This window comes from Phyllobates terribilis, unplaced genomic scaffold (assembly GCF_046119375.1).
Source record: "Phyllobates terribilis strain yellow unplaced genomic scaffold, ASM4611937v1 Scaffold_11__3_contigs__length_659146591, whole genome shotgun sequence".
In the NCBI taxonomy this organism is placed as follows: Eukaryota; Metazoa; Chordata; class Amphibia; order Anura; family Dendrobatidae; genus Phyllobates; species Phyllobates terribilis.
Window position 1 is genome coordinate 118,967,977 of NW_027362771.1, and position 21,720 is coordinate 118,989,696.

Below are 21,720 nucleotides of genomic sequence, written 5' to 3' on the forward strand. Positions count from 1 at the left end.
GTCAACAGCAGATATGTCCAAAAATATAAGTGTTAGAGTAATCACACAGAATTAATGCCATAATATGGATTAGAGCTAATTTTTCCTTCCACTTACATGAAGCAAGTGCAAACAGTATATGATGAATAGGTCAATCATTCATTTAGCTGTGACCCAGCAGACATATGAGCAAAGGGAATTAAAAAGTATCTGTCACCAGGTGAGAAGTGGATACTTTTTGCTCATATTTTATTCCCGCTGTTTGCCTTAGTATGTCGTCTTTTTTTATAGGAATGGACAAACATCTGCTGGCGACCAGTGATGATTTCTAAGCTACATAGAAACATTTGATTGCTCTTCGGCTGATCACTAGCATTAGTATATGGGTCAATGATAGGAAAAAGTGTTCCTATGAACGTTAATTTGGATGATCTTGTAGATTGTAAACCAGTGAGGGCAGTGTCCTATCCGCCTCTGAACCAATCTTTAGACTGTTTAATTTTATGTATGTATATGTAACCCTTTTCACATGTACAGTACCTTGGAATTAATGGTGCTTCAAAAATAATAATCATTGGCGCATATAAACACAGATATTTAGGGTGGATTTACACTAGCCAATAGTGGCTGTTAAATGACCACAGATCAGTTTAAACAGGCTGACCACTCATCTCCATGCGCACAAAAAGATTGGTAATATTCAGTGCTCACAGGCTGCCATTGATCCAGGCAGCACATGTCCTATTTACAAGGCCGATGTGCTTACGAGAATATGACTTTTCAGCTTGCGTAAAAGTTATCACAGGATGAACAAGTGTTTTGCTCATTCGTCGGGTGATTGTCAGCCTGTTTACAATGGCCGATTATCGGAAAATGAGCGTTCCTAGAAATTATCATTCACAATTATCGGCCAGTGTAATTGCAGCTTACTGTCAGTACAGAATAGAACAATGACTATTCATGAGCATTCAGCCTCAAAGCTGGGTGTGCACAATCTTCTTCATCTGTTTTAGTCAGTGCAGTGTAAAATCCTAATGCTTAAACCTACAGACGTGTTCGGCTACCAATTCGGGCCGTTACTCATAAACCTTATTGCAATCCTTAGTTTTCCACAAGTCGTTATGACTGAGCAGCACACTAAGCTTTCAGATCAATATTACTGATCACATAGCATTCCCCATGATTGTGTGGGTTTCCTCCCACACGCCAAACACATACTAATAGGAAATCTAGATTGTGAGCCCCATTGGGGGCAGTGATGATGAGGTCTGTAAAGCGCTGTGCAATTAATGGCGCTATATAAGTGAGTAAAATAAATAAGTAGCAGTAGGGATTGTAGATTGAGAGCCCCAATGGGGACAGTGCCGATAATGTCTGTAAATTGTCTGAATTGTAAAACGCTGCAGATTATGTTGGTGCTATATAAATAAAAAGATTATTATTATTATTTATTATTATCTGAAAGTGAACAGTCAGGTCTGATCAATCTGCATAGCATACAGCACTTAGACAAGTCTGCCACCTTGTGGTTTATTGGGGGAGCCAGAATATTTCTCGTTATATATTCTTACTTATACATTTGGAGGCTAGTCAGTGTAGTTATGGGTGTATTTACTATGAAGAGAAGGCAGGCTTATAAGACTAATATGATCAGATAGATATTACACAGTTGCATGTTAAGTTTATTACTATGGATTAATTGCAACAGGTGTTTTTTGTTTTTTTTTACAGAAAACTATGAACTGAATGCATCCCCTCACCATAAATACAGTGTTGACCCAATGTAAAAGTGGCCCGTCCAGACAATAAGTTTCTGATATTTATTTTTTGTAGGAATGGAGAGTGCAATCACTCTGTGGCAGTTTCTGTTGCAATTGCTTCTCGATCAGAAACACGAGCATCTTATCTGCTGGACATCCAATGATGGGGAATTCAAGTTACTCAAGGCTGAGGAGGTGGCCAAGCTATGGGGACTGCGGAAGAATAAAACAAACATGAACTACGACAAGCTTAGCCGTGCCCTCAGATACTATTACGATAAGGTATGAGCATGGGTTGTCTAATGGTAATAAGAGGGTTACACTGTGTTCATCAGAACGGTACATAATCTTACAGCATCAATAATGCACAAGATACAATGAGGCCATTTACTAAGCAAAATGTAGAATTCAATGGCTCTAATTGTGCAGAAAAAAAAACCCCAAAAGGAGTGTATATGTAAAGTACCGCATTTTTATGTTTTAGACATTAGATCTTTTTGAAGTGTCTGGACAAATTTACAAGATGTTAGTAGTGTATAATGTTACTTTGGTGCAAAATATTAGTGTAAAATGTCAGCCAAGAAGTTGTATAGGTAAAATGTCTGATAGATTCAAGATGCATCAACGTTATCACACAGCATGGACCACAGTGTGGATTTAGCTCAATTACTGCATGGTTTTATACGGTCTAAATTTAGGAAGGTATTATTAAATCTATCCCAATGTGTAGCTATCTAGAAGGTAGATCATAATATTCACCTTATCAGTAGTGTATGTTTGCAGAAATACAGGGACACAAAGGGTGATGGATTTTGGACTCCCCTGCCCAACAGTCTATGCTCAAACGTTGACCTGCAGTTATATTAAAAAAAAAAAGGAATACGTTTGAGTTATAAATGGTGCTCAAATATGTTTTAGAAGTTACCAAAGGAGAACTAGTGTATATTGAGAAATGAAATATGTAAGGTTACCTGTGCAAAGTTGTTTTACATCCAGATGGAACAAACGTCCAAACCACACAATGTAATAAGCATTGTTTGCAAAGTCACTTGCTGTCTCAGTGACACTGCAGTATAATGCTCGTCTGTGGTGTACTAGTACAAATCCTTTAGGCTATTATGCCTTACGACTCCATACACACACATTATAGTCTGCTGAATCTTCTGTATTGGTGGGACTTGTCATCTAAGGTGTATGTGTGCTTCCTGACAGATGATGTTAAGGAGGGAAGGATCAGCATGTCGTATTACTACAGATAAAGGGAACCTGACAGCTGATACATGCTTCCCCTGGATCGGGCTGCATGTATTAATCAACTGGTTGTATGATCTCAGCCAAATAAGTTTGCCACAGTGCTTCATAGAAAAACATTTTAAAGGCTGCCGGGGACTGAGATGTGCTGGAGTCTAGTCGGACAGGCAAGTCCCCGGCGGTTTCTTCCCACCAGCTGCCCTGGAGTGACAGGTCTGTCCCTATACACACACGTAGGCAGTGACCTGTCAATCCGGGGCAGTGAGTGGAGAGAAGCCGCTGGGCTTAAAAAGTATGTTTTTCTTTGAAACCCTGCAGTACTTCAGAGTCAAACATACCTGGCTGTGTCTGATACATGCTGCCCATGGACTGGGCAGCATGTAAGAGATATCAGGTTCACTATAAGCCTCTAGAGGTGTCTGGCAATGGCTTACTCCCCATTGAAAAGGTAAGATAAGCATGCATGTGAGTAAGGGATTTGGGAAGATATAGCCACCGGCCATAGAGCTTTCACCCGACCACTAAGGCAGAGCTCCCCAACTCCAATCCTCAAGAGCCATATGTTGATGGCTCTTGGAAATACTGAGAACATGATTTGTTGGTGGCTCTTGAGGACTGGAGATGGGGGGACACTGATCTAAGGTGTATGTGCAACTATATACAGGTGCATCTCACTAAATTAGAATATCAAAAATGTATTTCAGTTCTTCAATACAAAAAGTGAATCTCATATTATATAGAGTCATTACAAACAGAGTGATCTATTTCAAGTGTTTATTTCTGTTAATGTTGATGATTATGGCTTACAGCCAATGAAAACACAAAAGTCATTATCTCAGTGAATTAGAATACTTTATAACAACAGATTGAAAAATTATTTTAAAATCTGAAATGTTGGCCTAGTGAAATGTATGTTCAGTAAATGCCCTCAATACTTGGTCAGGGCTCCTTTTGCATCAATTACTGCATCAATGCGGCGTGGCATGGAGGCGATCAGCCTGTGGCACTGCTGAGGTGTTATGGAAGCCCAGGTTGCTTTGATAGCAGCCTTCAGCTCGTTTGCATTGTTGGGTCTGGTGTCTCTCATCTTCCTGTTGATGATACCCCATAGATTCTTCATGGGGTTAAGGTCAGGCAAGTTTGCTGGCCAATCAAGCACAGTGATACGGTTGTTTTTAAACCAGGTATTGGTACTTTTGGCCAGTATGGACAGGTGCAAAGTCCTGCTGGAGAATGAAATTTCCATCTCCAAAAAGCTTGTCGGCAGAGGGAAGAATGAAGGACTCCAAAATTTCCTGGTAGACGACTGCGCTGACTTTGGTCTTGATAAAACACAGTGGACCTACACCAGCAGATGAGATGGCTCCCCAAACCATTGCTGATTGTGGAAACTTCACACTAGACCTCAAGCAGCTTGGATTGTGGCCTCTCCACTCTTCCTCCAGACTCTGGGACCTTGATTTCCAAATGAAAATTGGAACTCTGGGACCTTGTGGAGTGTGTCAATGACGGCCTTCTGGACATCTGTCAAGTCAGCAGTCTTTCCCATGATTGTGGAACCTACTGAAACAGACTAAGGAACCTTTTTAAACGCTTAGGAAGCCTCTGCCTGTGTTTTTTGTTAATTATTTTGATCTACTGAGATAATGACTTGTGTTTTCATTGGCTGTAAGCCATAATCATCAACATTAGAAGAAATAAACACTTGAAATAGATCCCTCTGTTTGTAATGACTGTATATAATATATGAGTTTCACTTTTTGTATTGAAGAACTGAAATAAATTAACTTTGATGATATTCTAATTTAGTGAGATACACCTGTAGTAGTAGTGGCATAGATATGGAGGATGCAGAGGTAGAAGTCACACCCAGGCCCTGGTGCCCAAGGGTTCCAAAAGTCACTTTATCTCATTAATATACACCAGTATTATAAAAGGCATAAATGGGGGTACAGGAACTTGAAGTTACACCCTTTTACATTCGGAATATTGTCTCTTGTTGAGTGACCATTAATTGAGAACAGTTGGTCTGACACTGGCTTTCTCTTTTCCTCTTTTGTCATGTTTAAGTTCACGTACATTTTAGCAGCCTCCAGTGCTTCTTGTTTCTGAGTCTAATCGCTCGGTCTATCTTTGAGGTTGAGAGGTTTTGTTTTTCATTCAATTTAACAGTTCATGATTTGTATATTTCTTTCCAGAACATTATCAAAAAAGTTATTGGCCAGAAGTTTGTCTACAAGTTTGTGTCCTTTCCAGAAATCTTGAAAATGGACCCCCACACTGTGGAGGTGAGCAGGGATAGCCTATTGCTGCAGGACAGTGATTGCAAGATCCCAAGTGATCTCCATGAGCGGCACAAGCAAACCTTATCAGCCTTGAAGAGCGCTAGCCGCAATGAGTACATAAACTCAGGATTATATTCCTCCTTCACCATAAATTCACTGCAGCACCAATCTGAGACCTATAAAGTTATAAAGAGTGAAAGGTTAGAAGAGGAGGAGCTTGAAGAGGAAGATGATGAGGAAGAAGAAAGACCGGAAGCTAAAAGTCCTATGGATGAAGTCAGGACTGTTATAAGATTTGTTACAAACAAAATGGACAAAGAAACTGTCCGGCCTGTAATTTCACTGCCTTCAACTTCAGAGTCAGCAGCTGCCTCAGCCTTTTTATCATCAAAATTGTCTGCGAAGAGGTCTCCCCACGTATCACCAAACACAGCTAGTGTTTCCTCTTCACCACGTTCATCACGATCTCCTTCTTTGTCCCCTAATCTGTCTGTGTCAGCAGAGCAAAGGAGCTTCTTCGTAGATTATCCTGACACCATGGAACCATTAAATCTCTCATCAGGTTCTAAAGCAAAGCTTTCCCATCATCCTCCCAAAGCAAAGAAGCCCAAAGGCCTAGAAATCTGCTCTCCACCTCTTCTCCTTTCCAGTAATGATATTGGCTCAATTGCCCTCAACAGCCCGGCACTTCCTTCAGGATCTTTGACTCCAGCTTTTTTTACAGCTCAGGTAAAATTAATTATGTGAACAATACAACATAACACCTCTACAATATAAACATCTGAAATAACTTAAAAATATGAAGGTAATGTTAAATACCCTAAAGTGTAGAAAGTAATGTAACAAAGAGCTGAAGAAAAATAAAAGGTTTCTGCAGTGTAAGGTGTCACATGAAAGGGAAACCCATTCAAGTGCTCCATGACGTCAGTGACAAACAGAGCAGCGTGGCTTCTTTTACTTTACAGTAATTTCACTTCAGATTGACCAGCCACATTCCTCCACAACAATGTTGTAATATTAGTCAACATACGATATGATAAAAGTATCAATTAGTTCATTTCTTTCTATGTAATACAAGTATAAAACACTGATTTAATTCTGAACTGTTGGTGCACTACAGCAATGTTAGGTTCTCAGTTCTATGCACAATTAGGGCTATTTCAGATGTTGTGATAATAGATCAGATGTCGGATCGCAACGCACGGGATGGCCGCATATCTCCTGACCTGAGCAGGACAGCTTCATAGACACATATGAAGATATCACGCTCGGGTCAGGAGATGTTCGGCCAGCCCGTGCATTGTGATCCGACATCCGATAGATTATCACAGACATCTGAAACAGCCCTTATACATAGAAAAAAAGAAAAAGGAACATATTCTCTAGACAAGACACAGTTCATGTGACATTATACCCCTCCATAAAACACCTTGTTCTTCCCTTAAATCAATATTTCTCTGGGAGACTAGCTCTGTAATATTGTGTGGTATTTTAGACTTTAGACTTTTTTTGCAAGGGAAAGATAAAAAATAGCATGCCATTTATGTAAAATTAGAAATATTGTATGGGACACCTTATTACAGATCCATTAAGCTCAGCTCTACAATACCACAACATTTATAAGCACTGTAGTTTTAAAGGGCTTCCCGCTTTCGGAAAACTGCTGTGCCCCGGTTGCAGTTTGTTTAAAAAAAAACAAAAAGCAACTGTGCTTTACTCATCCTCCCTGGGTCTAGCACGGCATCTCCACCGATGCTCCCAATGTCTGTACTGACTGCATAGCTGACATCACGTTGACTGAGTTATGGCCAATAATTGAGCTCAACGACTCTGTCCGAGTTGCCAGCATGAGCTTCTCAAGGTTACTGGCTGTAGCGCTGTTGACGTGACAAAGTGACTCGGCGCTAGACTTAAGGGGGTGGTGGGGTGGTATCGAAGGGAATCTGGAAACGTTTCCTGTGGGATGGGTTTTCGAAAGGCAGAAATTGTTGTGTAGTGTTTCTCTTCTGACAGTGGACAAGGAGAGACTTCTTCATGATGGGGAGGATAATTTCCAAGCCAACCACCCACCATTTGGCAGGAAATGTGCACAATACCTTTGGTGCATCTAGCAGCTGTCTCACACTCGATGTCAGATTGGAAGAGAAAAGAACTGCACGACACCTTTAAAATAATGTATAGTAATATTACTGTGTAACTAAATTTTTAAGAGTTGTTTGATATGTGGTTGGCTGTTAAATGTGCTGCACATTGCTCAAAAGACAGTTCAGAAACATTGAGGATCTGCATGAGTGCATGCTCAGAGCGTATATGAGACCAATAGTCTTGAGCTTACATACTGCCTTGTGCTGTCTTAGCCCCTATGCTTGCAGGAGTGAGCTGTCCCGAAAAATCTTTTCAACAAAGACATGTCCAAAAACAAGTTTAGTTAAACATAACTATACAGATTAAAACATGAGAAAATTATCATTTGGCCACATAGAACCTAGTAAGGTGTTAAATAAACGTACTAACTATATCGTAACTATAGAATTACATATAGGTTCCCGAAGAAGATAAATCACCTATTTGGGTACATGTCAAATCAATGCTGCAGTACTTGCTCTTTTACCTTACTTAACTCATTTTGTAAGCTTTGATCTTGCAAAATTCTCATTGCTATCAATATATCCAGATAGTATAGCACTACAAACATTGTATACATTTGGTAGCTTTAAAGGGAATCTGTCACCCCCTGGCACTTATCTGACCTCTAATATGGGCATACAGGTGATAGAAATGTAAATCTATAACTACCTCATATTAGAGGTCTGGTTGCTTTGAAATTGCTTTTTATTCAATCCGTTTTCTGATGCTTGCCGGCCAGGGGCCGGGAAGAAATCCCCCCTCCCCTGCATGTCACAGTGCCCTGTGATGTGCAATCTCGCCTTTCTAAGCCCATGTATATCACCTTTAACACAAGGCGCACTTTTTCCCCCCTGCTATGTTGTTTTCAACAGTAATCTTGTGCCCAGGCGCCGGGGAGTCACTGTGACGTGCAGGGGAGAGGGGGGGAACATTGTAATTCACAAAGTAGGTGGGGATTTCTTCCTGTGCCCCTGCCCACAAGCAACAAAAAACAGATTGAATAAAAAGCTATTTCACAGCAAACAGACCTCTAATATGAGGCATACAGGTAGGTATAGATTTACATTTCTATCACCTGTATGCCCATATTAGATGTCAGATAAGTGCCAGGGGGTGACAGATTCCCTGTAAAGGGGTTTTCCCATCATAGAAAATGATGGCACATCCTGATCAATGGGTGCCTGGCTTCTACTGGGGCCTATTCACAATTTCATCTTATACTGTTAATGCCACCACATACATTGAATGAAACCTTTCTGAACCTAACAATTTTGATGGGACGGGACAATCATCTGATGTGTATATGGATCTCCAGACTCTGCCCTAATAGAGGATGTGTGAGGAGAGAAGGATCAGGCCGTTCCTGTTGTATTTTGGGGTGTCTGGCAGCAGATTTCTCTCCCAATGGCCGAGCACTCGTGTATGGGGAGTTAGGAGACAGCCATCTAATGTGTATGGCAGGCTTCAGAGCTATGCTGACAATATCCCATATCAGATTTGTATCTCAATATGAAGAAGCAACTATGGATTGTCCCAGTGCGGAGGGGATATTACAGCCCACCAATGATACGATACTGGAATTACTGTAGGTAATATTTATATCCAGTGCTACATGTTACAGTAGTATCTGCTGAGAATTTGGTTTAGGATACAGATAAGGTAATTCATAAGTGCATCAGTCACTGTGAGAAAGTTAATTTACTGCTAAATAACGAAATGTGATTTCCTTTATACACATGCTTAAATCTAAACCTTGCCTTACAGACGCCCAATGGACTGTTATTAACTCCCAGTCCCCTGTTGTCCAGCATTCACTTCTGGAGCAGCCTCAGCCCTGTAGCTCCATTAAGTCCTGCCAGGTTGCAAGGACCAAACACTCTATTCCAGGTAGGTGCAAATACCATTATGGCGTACTCATTTATGGTTTGTTTTTCCCCCAAAAGAAAGAAAATACACGTGGGAGCCAATTCTAAGAAGTCTGTTTTTTTTTTCCAGTTTCCAAACCTGCTGAATGGTCATTTGCCATTACAACTTCAAGGACTTGACAGATCATCATCTCCAGTGCTTCTATCTTCAAACTCTCAAAAGTCCTGATGTTATCTCATGGCGCTATGGACATGGTTAGTTCAGCAAACACTCCAGGATAGCCATCATAAATAGCGGACAGGCCTGAAGTTTGCAGGCCTCTCAACTATACAGGATGCAGCAATCTGAAGAATTGTCAAGTTGCCCCATTTGTCCTATGATCTTGGATTTCATTATTAAATGTATCTCTTTACTGGATAGTAAACATGTTCATCACAGGACAGAGAGCTGAAACTGCACTGTACACTGGGTTAACTAAGCACAAGGTGTCTTGCATTTATAGACTGTACCTGGATTTGTTGGTAGCTGCCCCGTTGATGAAGTCTGTCTGATGGACTGGTTAATGGTATAGTTTTGGGCCTACAAAGACACTAACTACTTTAAACAGATTCCTATGTATATGTAAGCGTGGGGCTATACACCATCATATCCTTATAGCCACCATTGTTCTTGTGACTCAGATCAAACACAAAAGGTTTCCTAAAATGAAGTTCTGTTTGTATTAAACTGCAGGACATTTATCATGTATTACCGGTTTTATATTCCCCAAGTGGAGGACTGTTCAATTCTCATTTCTAATGCAAGGTCGATGCACACTGCATCAGAAATGGATGGAAAGTTCCTCACCCAAATCGTATGTTATGCACTAGAGCTTATAGAAACTATAACCGGCTGTGCCTTTTTTCTGCATATTTTTTTTTTGTAAATGTTTTATATATTTTTCCTGCATTAGGGGGGAAACCTTTCGGAAGAAATACCTCTGATAGAATGAATTTCTGTACTCATTTCCCCAAATATATACTCAGCAATGTTTATATTTAGTGCTTTTATAATGTACATTGAAATATGGACTTATACATTGTTTCCATTGTAGGGAATTAAAAAAAAATAAAAATAAATAAAAGATTTAAAAAAATATATATATACACGTTAAATTCCCCAAATCACTTCCTTCATTGTCATCAGTAAAATTGGTGAGGTATATACCTTTTTAGAACTAAAATGTTCAGGCACAAGAATAAAGGGAATAGTTGATCAATTTATGATGAAGTGGTCAGGCTACGCATGGCCAAGCAGGGCTGTGGAGTCGGTAAGACAAACCTCCGACTCCTCAATTTCCATGTCACCGACTCCACGACTCCAACTCCCTCATTCATGGCTCATGTTTAAGTGATAAATTTACTGTAGCATAGATCCATCTCAGATAAAAGTCTAGATCTTTAGATCCGGAATAGGACAGACATTAATAGGACATTTCATAACTTTCCGAAAATTCTTATGAAAAAAATATTCACCACAAACTGCATTGAACTACTGTATCCAATTTATTATATAATTTAGGAGTCAGAGTTGGTCCATTTTATATCGACTCCACCAAAATGGGCTCCGATTCCACAGTCCTGTCCAGGCCAAGCACCACTCAATTTTTCAAAAAAGTAAGAGCTACCATCAAACTGCCAAAAATTGTAAAAAGTTCCTTTCAAACATGATTGTATATAATTTTTTTTTTCTTCTACATGAGGTCAGTGTTCTGTTTTCTGAAATCTCACCATTCCGATATCAAGATATGGGTCTCAATATGTAAAAATATAACATAGAAGACTTTTATAAGAACAATCCCACATCTTGACACTATAGTCAGACACAATATACTGTTCTTTAACAATGCCTGAGTGAAATCACTGTGGCACAAAATTACATTGTTGTAATGGAGTTTAAAACTGAATTTATTAGGGCATCTGCTCTTTATTAAAACTATTTGTAGAGCTATTTTTCTAATCAAATAGAACATTTTTAAGTGTAGATGTAGACTTAAAAACAAAAACACGTAAAACCATGTAAACAGAAATAAAACATGTTAAGCCCCAGCTAGACTGGAATTATTTCACATCATGACAGCAGTGATGGTGAATAGTAGATAGTAAAGAACTCCGGAGCAACTGTAGGGGCTAATGACATGAAAAGCTATGCATCTAAATATGGCTTGTAACGCAATTTGCAGATTGAGTCATTTTATTTTGGATTATGATTATTTTGAATAATTTGTTCACATGTCCAGCTGTCTATAAAAAAAATGGATCCATTACAAATGGAGCAAAAACGAATGTAAAATGTAAACCAAAGCTACCATTTTTTAACAGAAAAAGAAATAAAACAAAACTAACCAGCTTAAAAAACAAAAACATTCCACTTCGGTTTTGCTTGTAACAGGCCGATTTCTACTAGAGATATCTCTGAATGCCTCTGGTAAAAAGGGCCATAAAAAAGGGGCTGACTCTTCAAGGTATTTTTGTACAACAGTCTTGATCCAGGGTGTGCTGGAGTAAGGAGCACTAGATCCATTAAGAGACATGCACCAGCATGAAAATTGTCCAGTGGATATAAAAAGTCTACACATCCCTGTTAAAATAAAATGCCAGGTTTTTGTTAATGTAAAAAAAAAAGTTTTCTATATTTTTTGTAGGATTTTTACATGCAAAAAACTTGGATTTTAACAGGGATGTTTAGACTTTAAATATCCATTATACCGCTAGTGTTCTTGGCATGCTTATTGCTAACAGATTAATCATTAACAGATGATATAATGGAGGACCATCCATTATGATTAGTTTCCTAGAGACTTCAATGTTTAAAAAAGAAAAAAAAAATCATTTTTTTTAGCTGAAAAACAATATATGCAGATTACATTTTATAAAAAAAACAACAAAAAACAGCAGTTGGAAGAGACAAACAGAAGACAGTTAAAGGGAATCGGTCACCGGGTTTTTGCTTCCTCATTGGAGAGCACAAAAAGCAAAGCCACACTAAGCCACACTACGCCCATACTATTAGATTAGGCGGGCTGCCCAGTACTATCCAAGTGCACCCCGTAAACACTGTGCACTACTCTAGTGTGAACAGCACCCTATACAGGCCTTTTTGTGTGCAATTCAAATACTAAGCAGTCACCCCCTCCATGAAATGGTAGGTTGTGAGTGATTGTCTAATCAGTATCTTGCACCTGTGTAGCCGCCATCTCTATGTGGGATTGCTGCACTCTGGTAGTGCATTAGTTCTGAGATCTGGGCAGGTAAACACTGCTGCCCTTTTTTGCGGTGTTTTTTTCTTGAATCTTGGGGAAATTTTAATTCTTCTTAGGGTGGCTTTGCTTTTTGTGTTTAGCGTAGGGACTCGTAAGCCTGAGGACCCTTCATGCGGGTTACAAGCTTGTGTATTTTGGCCAAAATAATAATAATAAATATGCATTTTTGCACTTTTTTATTCCAGGGTGCAGCCAGGCCCATCAGTGCTGGCATTGTAAACAGGGGTGTCTGTTCCCATGGGGTGCACTTTGATAGTACCCAGGTGTGAACAGCGCCCTATACAAGCCTTTTTGTGTGCAATTCAAATACTAAGCAGTCAGTCCCTTCATGAAATGGTAGGTTGTGAGTGGTTGTGTCATCAGTATCTTGCACCTGTGTAGCCGCCATCTTTACGTGGGATTGCTGGACCCTGGTAGTGCATTAGTTCTGAGATCTGGGCAGGTAAACACTGTTGCCCTTTTTTTTGTTGTGTTTTCTCATTGGAGAGCAGCATAATGTAGGAAAAGAGACCCTGAGTACAACGATGTATCACTTAGTTTACTGGGAGCAGCAGTTGTGATACAATCAATTGTTCTTAGATATGGAATGCAGCAGAGCTGAGAAAGCTAACCCTGCCCACACCAGGCTCTCTATGTACATTGTCTATTGACAGTGAGATGCTTATCAGAGAAGGGGCAGAGTTGGGCCACTTGGCATGAGGCAACTAGTCAGGGCAATGATAATGTCCTACTGATAAAACCTTCACTGTAAGTAAACAACAGCACACAGCCCGATAGGAAACATCTTTGAATTCAGTGTTTTAACACCTCATGCTGTCCTCAGATTACATTGCATAATAACATATACATAGCACTGATAAAAAAAACAACTACTCGACATGTGAACAGAGCACCATAATGAATATAAAATAAAACCGATGCAAAATGGAACAACTGTATGGATGTATCCTGTGTAGTTCAAGAACAGGAGCCACTGCTAAGCTCACATTAGACGTCAGGTAGCGACCATGGACGCACCACAAAGAAAACATCCGGGAGCTGTATTATGGTACAAATTATGGAGCAAAAATTGCAGTATAAGAATGGTATGAGAGCAGTACTAGAAAAAAAAGGTGAACTATACAATTTCCTTGTACGGGTATGTTCACACGTATTTTTGTCGAGGGAAAAAAAAAACCACGCAGCTGCAAATACTGAATGTGTGCACATATCCTATATGTGCAGTTTTAAACAAAAATCATATTACTAATTACAAAAAAAAGGAACAATCATCTAAACGTCTCGGAAGAGCTGTTGTGCATGGAGGATTTATCCAGCCAAAATACTGGAGCAGTGTAGAGAGAAATACAGAATCTGCTCAAAGTAGAGCCGCTGTTGTAAAAGAAGAATGGTGTCATGAAAAAACTACTTCATGCGGAGTTTACCTACTGGACTATGGCAATGACAGTGACATGCTGTTTGTAAAACCAGTCAAAGAAATTTCAAATATTAAGAACCAGTTTATTTTTTTTTTCAACCTGGACAATTTTATAAAACACCGTAGAAATCAGCACCAGGGTGTCGGGAGTATAAACCAAAAACCTGAACACATTCCTGTGTTGTACACAAAATTCAGATGGAAGGAAAGTGCCTTACAACAAAGAATGATTTGTCCCCCATGTGACTGAAAACAAGACTATTGTACTCCACTGAATATTTATACTTCAAAAAGTACAATATATTAATACAGGCTTGTCAGTTTCAATCAACAGCAGTTCATTAGCTCTACGGATTGATTTTGGAAATTAAACCCATTTACAATTTATGAAAAGTAGTAGTGGTCCAATATTCACTGCTAGTCAACACGAACTTGCTGGTCTCAAACAAAATCAGAATAAAAAATACCCCATATTATATTGGTTATATTAACGAAACAACCCACGTGTTCCACAAACACTATTCACAAATAAAAAAAAATAAAATAAAAAACAAAATTTGGGAGGTCACATAATACTGTTATATCACCTAAAGTTTCGTTTAGTAGATCCATGCATGATCTACAGGGTAAATGATAGATCATAACAAAGCCATACAGTCCATTCAGAATACTTTCTGAAGATTTACAGTCTCACTTTGGGTTAAATGCAGAGAAAAAAAAAGTGGCTTATATGATATAGGTGAGCGCAATATTTCAGATAATGAAGACAAGAAGCAGATCCCAATTTTGGAAAGAAGTGATGAAGAAATAGATTATCTTTAGGGGGCAGCTCTCGTACTTTTAGGACCACTGGTTAGGAGAGTACACTTTTGCAATGGGTTGCCCATTTAATGATGTGCGAGGCATGCTTCCTAAATCTTTCAGGACAGTGTAGATATTCTCAGTGACTAGAAGTCCTAGTGGTCTCTGTACAGAATAGGCCCCATTATTACATTTCATTGTTGAAGGTGTATAAGATTCGATCAGAGGGCATGGAATTGCACCGTCATTCAGCTTCCTTAATCAGCACTTTCAGGGCCCATCATCCTAAAAGACTCCCAGTAATTTTATCCCCACAATTATCTTCCAGTAGTAAAATCCTCACTCTTCATACAGTCCTGTATCCTCGTTATTACCTATGTTTTTTTGCCTGTCAATCTAGGGGTTGTGTGTTATTAGACGTTTTGGTATATCATTTTAACTATTCCCTATAAACGGCATGAGGTTTAATGTACTTGTGCATCTTTGCTGCACTATAATACTGCATGGTGCATAAATGCTACAAAACCTTATTTGACTATTGTTTGCAGTCCTCCATGAGAGACATACGTTTTACCTTTTTATTCTACACACGTGTAAAATGACATTATTCATATGATTTGGAGATGCTAGGGGCTAGTTACCAGCTTCTAGTATTTTTGAACCAGTTATCTATGAGCATGGGAATTTCAGGATCAACAATTGTTGAACTTCATAGACTTGTGTATTTTCAACCCGTTGCAAGGTGGTTGCCGGACATAGTGGAGGGGAGATGTGTGTCTCAGAGGTGGATGTCCTCTGTGATGTAACCCTGGAGTAATGCTCTGGTACACATAGTACCAAGAGGGGTTAATCAGCCATGACAGGGCTGGATTTTAATGTGGACAACTGAAGAATTGGGTTGGGACAGCTGATCACCATATCTCCACCCCAGGGTGTGGTTCACATTGTAAAATAGGGCCTGTTTGTTTCACACATGGTCTGTGTGTGAAGGTGTGCAGACCTCTAGGATTGTGCGCCTTTGCTAAAGGACTAAGAAGCTGGACTAACCAAAGCGAGCCAACCGGCATTATTGTATGGACTTTTTACATCATGTTTCACTTTGTGCCGCACAAGGGCTGTATTTAAGTTTTCCTGTGATGCGGTTTATGAGGAGGGAAATAAAAGTAGTGGACTTTTAAATAGAAATGGTTGCTGTGAAACCTCATCTCACTCCCGCGTAGCATTGTTACACCATGTAAACTCTATCTTCTTGAGAATAAGGGTCTCTTATTATTCATAGGACAATAATAAGTTCTCCACCAACTTGTTTTAAGATATGATGCACTAGATGTTTCTTAAGCTTTCCTCGCTCAGTTGGAGCTTCCTAAGTATTTAGAGCAGATATATACATTTATATGATAAATCCCTTTTATTCATATAGTTCAATGAGTGCCTGGTATTTGCTAGAAATATGTAGCGTAGATATATCGGCAATGCACAGATATAGCAAGGCTGATATGGGGAGTATTACAATGCAGTCTGGGTGAGATAAAAAGTAAGAGGTCCTAAGTTATGGAATATTGCTAGAATAGGCACTCCTGACTGGTGATGATCCAAATGGTTTGACCACCTAGAATGAAGGTGTGCAGCTCTGGTTAAGCACTACAACCTCCTTCAATTATTTTCCCTGCACAAATTTGCTCAGGTCTTCCCGCTCAGTCCAGGTGTGCTGCAGTTCCCTGCACAGCAGTGATCCTGTATAGCCACCTCCGAAGAACCGTTTCTTTATTTTAGGGTTTAGTGGGGGTCCTGGTCCCATTGATTTGTAAAAAACATAACCTAAGAATCTCCCTTTAAATAACTGACCCCACTCTGCTGCATTTAAAATAAATCTACGAAAAAAATTAGATGACAAAACAAGAAAAGTATATGAAGGGGCAGTCCATGTCCAGTCTCGTTTTAGGCCATAAAATATTCTGTAAAGGTTGCATTATTTCTTACTGAGACAATGGGGCAGATTTATTAAAACGGTCTTAACTACCGGCAGCTTTAGGCTGAATTCCCAAGTTGTGTATGGACTGCAATGCTGAACCAATTACGCATCTCCTGAGCCCAATAAACAGTCATATATATGCTTAGGTGACTGATAGGTTGAGTCAAGAGACTCGCAGCTGGCCCAGGCCTTGTGGACCATACATGGACTGTGACACACAGTGTGTGAATGAGGACGTTTCGTTAGATAAGATGCATCAAATTCATCACAGTGGCTCATGCTGAATGATAAATTTGACACATGATTACCATTTTTTTTTTCATGAAAATTTGGAGCCATGTGGCACTTCTTAAACCACACCTTGATGCTACAAGAGCCTAATACACTAAATAAATGTAGCGTACAGCAGAATTCTAGTGCCTTGTGAATAGTAAATCTGCCCCAATGGGCCTTAAGCTCTTCCATCACCACGGTTGAATAATAGATACACAATCTAAATTCAGACATCTGACTTTTCTTAATGAATGTGTCACACACAACTAATTCTGCTCTTTTCTAATCATGCCATAGGCATATTCTGGTACTTCATAAATACCAAGTATTTCATTTACTACAAGGGAGAATTATTTTCCATCATAAGCTCTATTTACAGGTGACATGATTATTTCCATCTTACGTAAATTTTGCTCTTTGTTGTGCACCTACAAAATATTTTAGAGGATTATACCTTGATGGGAAGAAACTATGACCTTCAGCATAAACATGACGTATGGTCCACTGGGTTCAAGGTCAAACAACGCAAAATAGCATTAATGGAAACAATACAATTTAATAAAAATAAAACTAAATCAAAAAGAAAAATATAGGATAAAACAAAAATGTTGGGCTAAAAAAAACAAAAACACAAAAAAAAAACTAAAACAAGGATGCATTCACAGATTATCAAGCCACTGCAACTTCTCCAGGCATTCAGCTGTTTGTTGTGGTACATGTTTGGACAGTAGTCATTTAGCAGCAATGATTCGGCAATAAATAACGACGCATTGTGTCTCAGTCCTGGCCTGCACGAGAATTGCAGCTACAGTCACATTTACAGCTGTAACCTACCGGCTCTAACAGCAGAGGAGACCTCAAAACCGACTGTACAAGCTTCGTCACACTGTGACAACAAATATATATATATATATATATTAAAAAAAGGGAAGAAAGGAAAAAAAAATGCAGGCCTGAAATAAAATGACTCCACTGTCAGTAGGTCAGAGTTGACAAACAGTCCATTGTCCACCAGAAGTAAGAGTTGCCACCAAAGCTTCTGATCTTGGTGTGAAACAGATAGGAAACACATCTTAAAAGAGCATGCTCTGTCTTCTGTTCTTCCCGTGCCCTGCAAACAAAACCGGAAGACACATTACACCCAGTGAATGATGGCAATCACGCTGTAAGAGATGCATATGTGTATCTGGCAATGTTAAAGAACAGTGATACGGAAATTATCATGTTGCATACAATTATCCAGACCTCAGGAACAGTCATGCATCAAAAGTGCCACTGAGGAAGAGCAGATGTAACACTCAGATACCCGGGTTCATCTCCAGGAGCGCACTGAGGAGATCAGGAGGCAACAAGTCCAATTTTACTTCCAAGCTATTTTCATATATATATGTGTGGCCTCCGCTCAGTAGGTCATTGATACCATAGATGATATCACAGTACTTGCACAGTCTTCCTAAAATAAAAAAAATATAAAAAGGGAACCCTAGATTCCATGCTGCATGAACTACGAGTGGCATGAAATAGGGCATGGCTACGCAATTGAAGCTAGATATGTTCCACTATGAAAATGTAGCTTAAATCACCAGCCTGTGGACTATAACGGTATACCTTGTTAGTCCAATGATGTCCCCAGCCGGCTTCTAGACGCACAGTTGCTTGGCATGTGTGTACATAGGGAGAGACCTGTCAATCAACAGGAGCGGGACGGGTAGAAGCTTTGTATTTTTTGCCTATGATACAGCCCACACTGCTAGATAGATTGTGCAAGAACTGCCATTCACATCTATTGTATCTAAGCTCTAAATTCACCTTTGTTTATATTGGATACTTTCACGATTGATTAATACTACGGGACTTGGTCTTGGAACTTGTGTTGCCCTAAAGTGTTGAACTACAAAGTCTTGCATTGTCTCATCGCTCTGTAACTAGCCTGTGATCTAGAATTGTCAAAATTGAGGCACTTTTTTTTCCCTCCTCCAAGCATAAAATTGTCATTACGGGGTGGCTGTCATTCGTGATTTTAGAAAAACTTACAGAGCTAGTTATTTAGGCCATTAAATGAAACAATAAATGGATATTAAAACATAGGGTAGTTTAAAATTCCTTACAAATGGGAGTTTACATCAAAAACTTGGGACATAAAATGAACCCCACAAGTAAGTACAAATAAGTTATTATTCAATCGGAAACGCATTGTAAAATATTTAAAGTATGTGTTGGCATTGGTCTTGTGTCTTGGTTTAAATCCTGTATTAAAAAAGTACTTCAGGAATAATAAAATCATGCCTAGTGTGGGGCAGAAGGGTAAGGGTGAATTCACATGCTGTGGATTTTATTTAGCAAAGTTCTGCCACTGTCCCATTAATATCACACAAACCTATGTTATTGGATGAGTAAAACTGATTGTGAGTGGCAAAAAATTTCTGTAACAAAATCTGCAGCCTGAGGACTCACCCCAAGGCCAGTTTCACATGTCCGTATATTTCCGATACCGGAGATATCCGTGTCTGTGTGTGTTTTACATGTTGCATCCGTGTGCCACATCAGGATCACAAGTACGGGCACCTGGGAATCAGCGCTATAGTTAGCGCTGTTCCCAAGCGCTGGTACTGAACGCTCCCTCACCATGGTTCCCTACTGGCTCTGCGATTTGCACCACCAGGGACAGTGATGAGGGTAGTAGTAGTCTGCTCCCGCGGTGTCCCTTGGTAAAAATACACAGCTGACACCGAGGAGAATGAACCGCTCCAGCGAGTGGGCCCAGGAGCTGAGATCAGGAGTGGTGTCCTGTCACTTACTGAGCGCAGCTCAGGAGCCGCTCATTCTCCCCGGCGTCAGTGGATTACAGGGGGGGGGACATCTCCGGACAGGTGAGTATAAGAATTTTATTATTTTATTCTTACACAGGGACACTGCAGGAGCAGACACTACTACCCTCATCGCTGTCCCTGCTGGTGCTAATCGCAGCGCTGGAAGGGAACCATGATGAGGGCAGTGTTCAGAACAAGGCGCAGGTACGTGTCACACGGATGCCATCCGTGTGGGACGTTTTGCGGACCGTGTATCCTCAAAAAAAAGGACGTGTCAGCGTGTGGAGTACACAGAGACGCAGTCCATGGAAGCACACTGACATGTGCACAGACCCATTGATTTGAATGGATCTGCGTGTGTCAGTGTTTCCGGTACGTGTGGAAACTGTCACTACACGTACTGGAGACACTGACGTGTGAAAGAGCCCTTAGCGTGTGTTGCTTCACTAGCTCTGGTGTTCTTTGAATCTTGTGCACTGCCCCTACAGGTTTTTCCGAGAAAGATCCTTTAAAAAGGGTATTTTTTTTTTTTTAAAACAAACTGTACCCTCATATAAGGTATGTACAGAAGTAGTAAAATGCAGGCCAGTCACAAGCAAGAAATGGCACAATGACTTATGCCAAGCTACGTACCCGCTTCTGGATAGGAAGAATTCCGAAAACCAGGATCCTTCTGCAGCTGAATATCCTTAAGACTGAATATTGATAGATCTGAAAGATAAAAATGTGAAAGTCATAAACAAATGTATAACCGGGTAACTCACAATCCATTGTGTGCCGCTTTGTGTAAAAGCCTTTCCATACAAACAGAATTGTTCACCTATCTACCTTATGGTTTTACACATTTTGCTTTCCTAGGTGGTTAGTATTGTATGTGCACTGCTCACTGCATACAAATGGAAACTGGATAGACTTTTATGGGACTGGTAAATACATAATTAGGTGTGGCAGTGAAATGTATGGGAAGTTTGTTGGGATGTTATTGCAGTGCTAGCACTACAACTACTTGTGCAGATCCACCACCTTGCTGGTAGATGATCTTAGTGTGAAGCATTATCGCTAAATGTCTTGAAGAATTCTAAATAGTTTTTTTCCTAGGTAATTCCAACTCAAGTAGAACATAAATTAAAAATAGGATTCTTACTTTCTGGTAAGCTATTAATTTTTGTTCCCAGACTTCTGAAGTAAGCATGCTTCATAGCCTCTTCTGCTGAAATCCTCTTCTTAGACTCGTACTGCAAGATAAAAAAGGTTTGTTAAGAGCCCGCATTGCATGTACACGGGCAGGCAGCAGGACAATACATCTCTAGTTGTTATTTGGCCAATCCCATAGAGCTATTTACTTACAAGGTGAAATCACATCTGGGACTTTAATAGGTCAGAACCAATCTAGAGCATGGCATACACAGAACTACAGTCATGGCCAAAAGATTTGAGAATGACATCAAAATTATATTTTCACATGATCTGCTGGCCTCTGGTTTTTACTAGTGTTTGTCTGATGTTTATATCACATACAGAAATATAATTGCAATCATATTATGAGTACCAATAGGTTATATTGACAGTTAGAATGAGTTAATGCAGCAAGTCAATATTTGCAGTGTTGCCCCTTCTTCTTCAAGACCTCTGTAATTCTCCCTGGCATGCTCTCAATTAACTTTTGGACCAAATCCTGACTGATAGCAGTCCATTCTTGCATAATCAATGCTTGCATTTTGCCAGAATTTGTTGGTTTTTGTTTGTCCACCCGTCTCTTGATGATTGACCACAAGTTCTCAATGGGATTAAGATCTGGGGAGTTTCCAGGCCATGGACCCAAAATCTCTATGTTTTGTTCCATGAGCCATTTAGTTATCACCTTTGCTTTATGGCATG

At 39.8% G+C, this 21,720-nt stretch overlaps 2 protein-coding genes across 6 annotated transcripts in view; one reads left to right on the forward strand and one right to left on the reverse strand.

Moving 5' to 3' along the window:
• Positions 1 to 11,560, forward strand: part of ELK3 (ETS transcription factor ELK3) — a 65,734-nt gene extending 54,174 nt beyond the window's left edge. Inside the window, exons 2-5 of the mRNA XM_073651572.1 lie at positions 1,813 to 2,021; positions 5,189 to 6,004; positions 9,167 to 9,289; positions 9,398 to 11,560. Of these exons, the coding sequence (XP_073507673.1) occupies positions 1,815 to 2,021; positions 5,189 to 6,004; positions 9,167 to 9,289; positions 9,398 to 9,496 (1,245 nt within the window). The 5' untranslated portion in view covers positions 1,813 to 1,814 and the 3' untranslated portion in view covers positions 9,497 to 11,560. The remainder of the gene's footprint in view (positions 1 to 1,812; positions 2,022 to 5,188; positions 6,005 to 9,166; positions 9,290 to 9,397) is intronic.
• A 2,495-nt stretch (positions 11,561 to 14,055) lies between these two features.
• CDK17 (cyclin dependent kinase 17) overlaps positions 14,056 to 21,720 on the reverse strand; it is a 170,226-nt gene continuing 162,561 nt past the window's right edge. For all 5 annotated transcript variants that reach the window (XM_073651571.1, XM_073651570.1, XM_073651568.1 and 2 more), the window contains 3 exons: positions 20,987 to 21,077; positions 20,476 to 20,553; positions 14,056 to 18,143 (listed from right to left, as the gene is read on the reverse strand). In XM_073651571.1, coding sequence (XP_073507672.1) covers positions 18,106 to 18,143; positions 20,476 to 20,553; positions 20,987 to 21,077 — 207 coding nt within the window. In that variant the 3' untranslated portion in view covers positions 14,056 to 18,105. The remainder of the gene's footprint in view (positions 18,144 to 20,475; positions 20,554 to 20,986; positions 21,078 to 21,720) is intronic.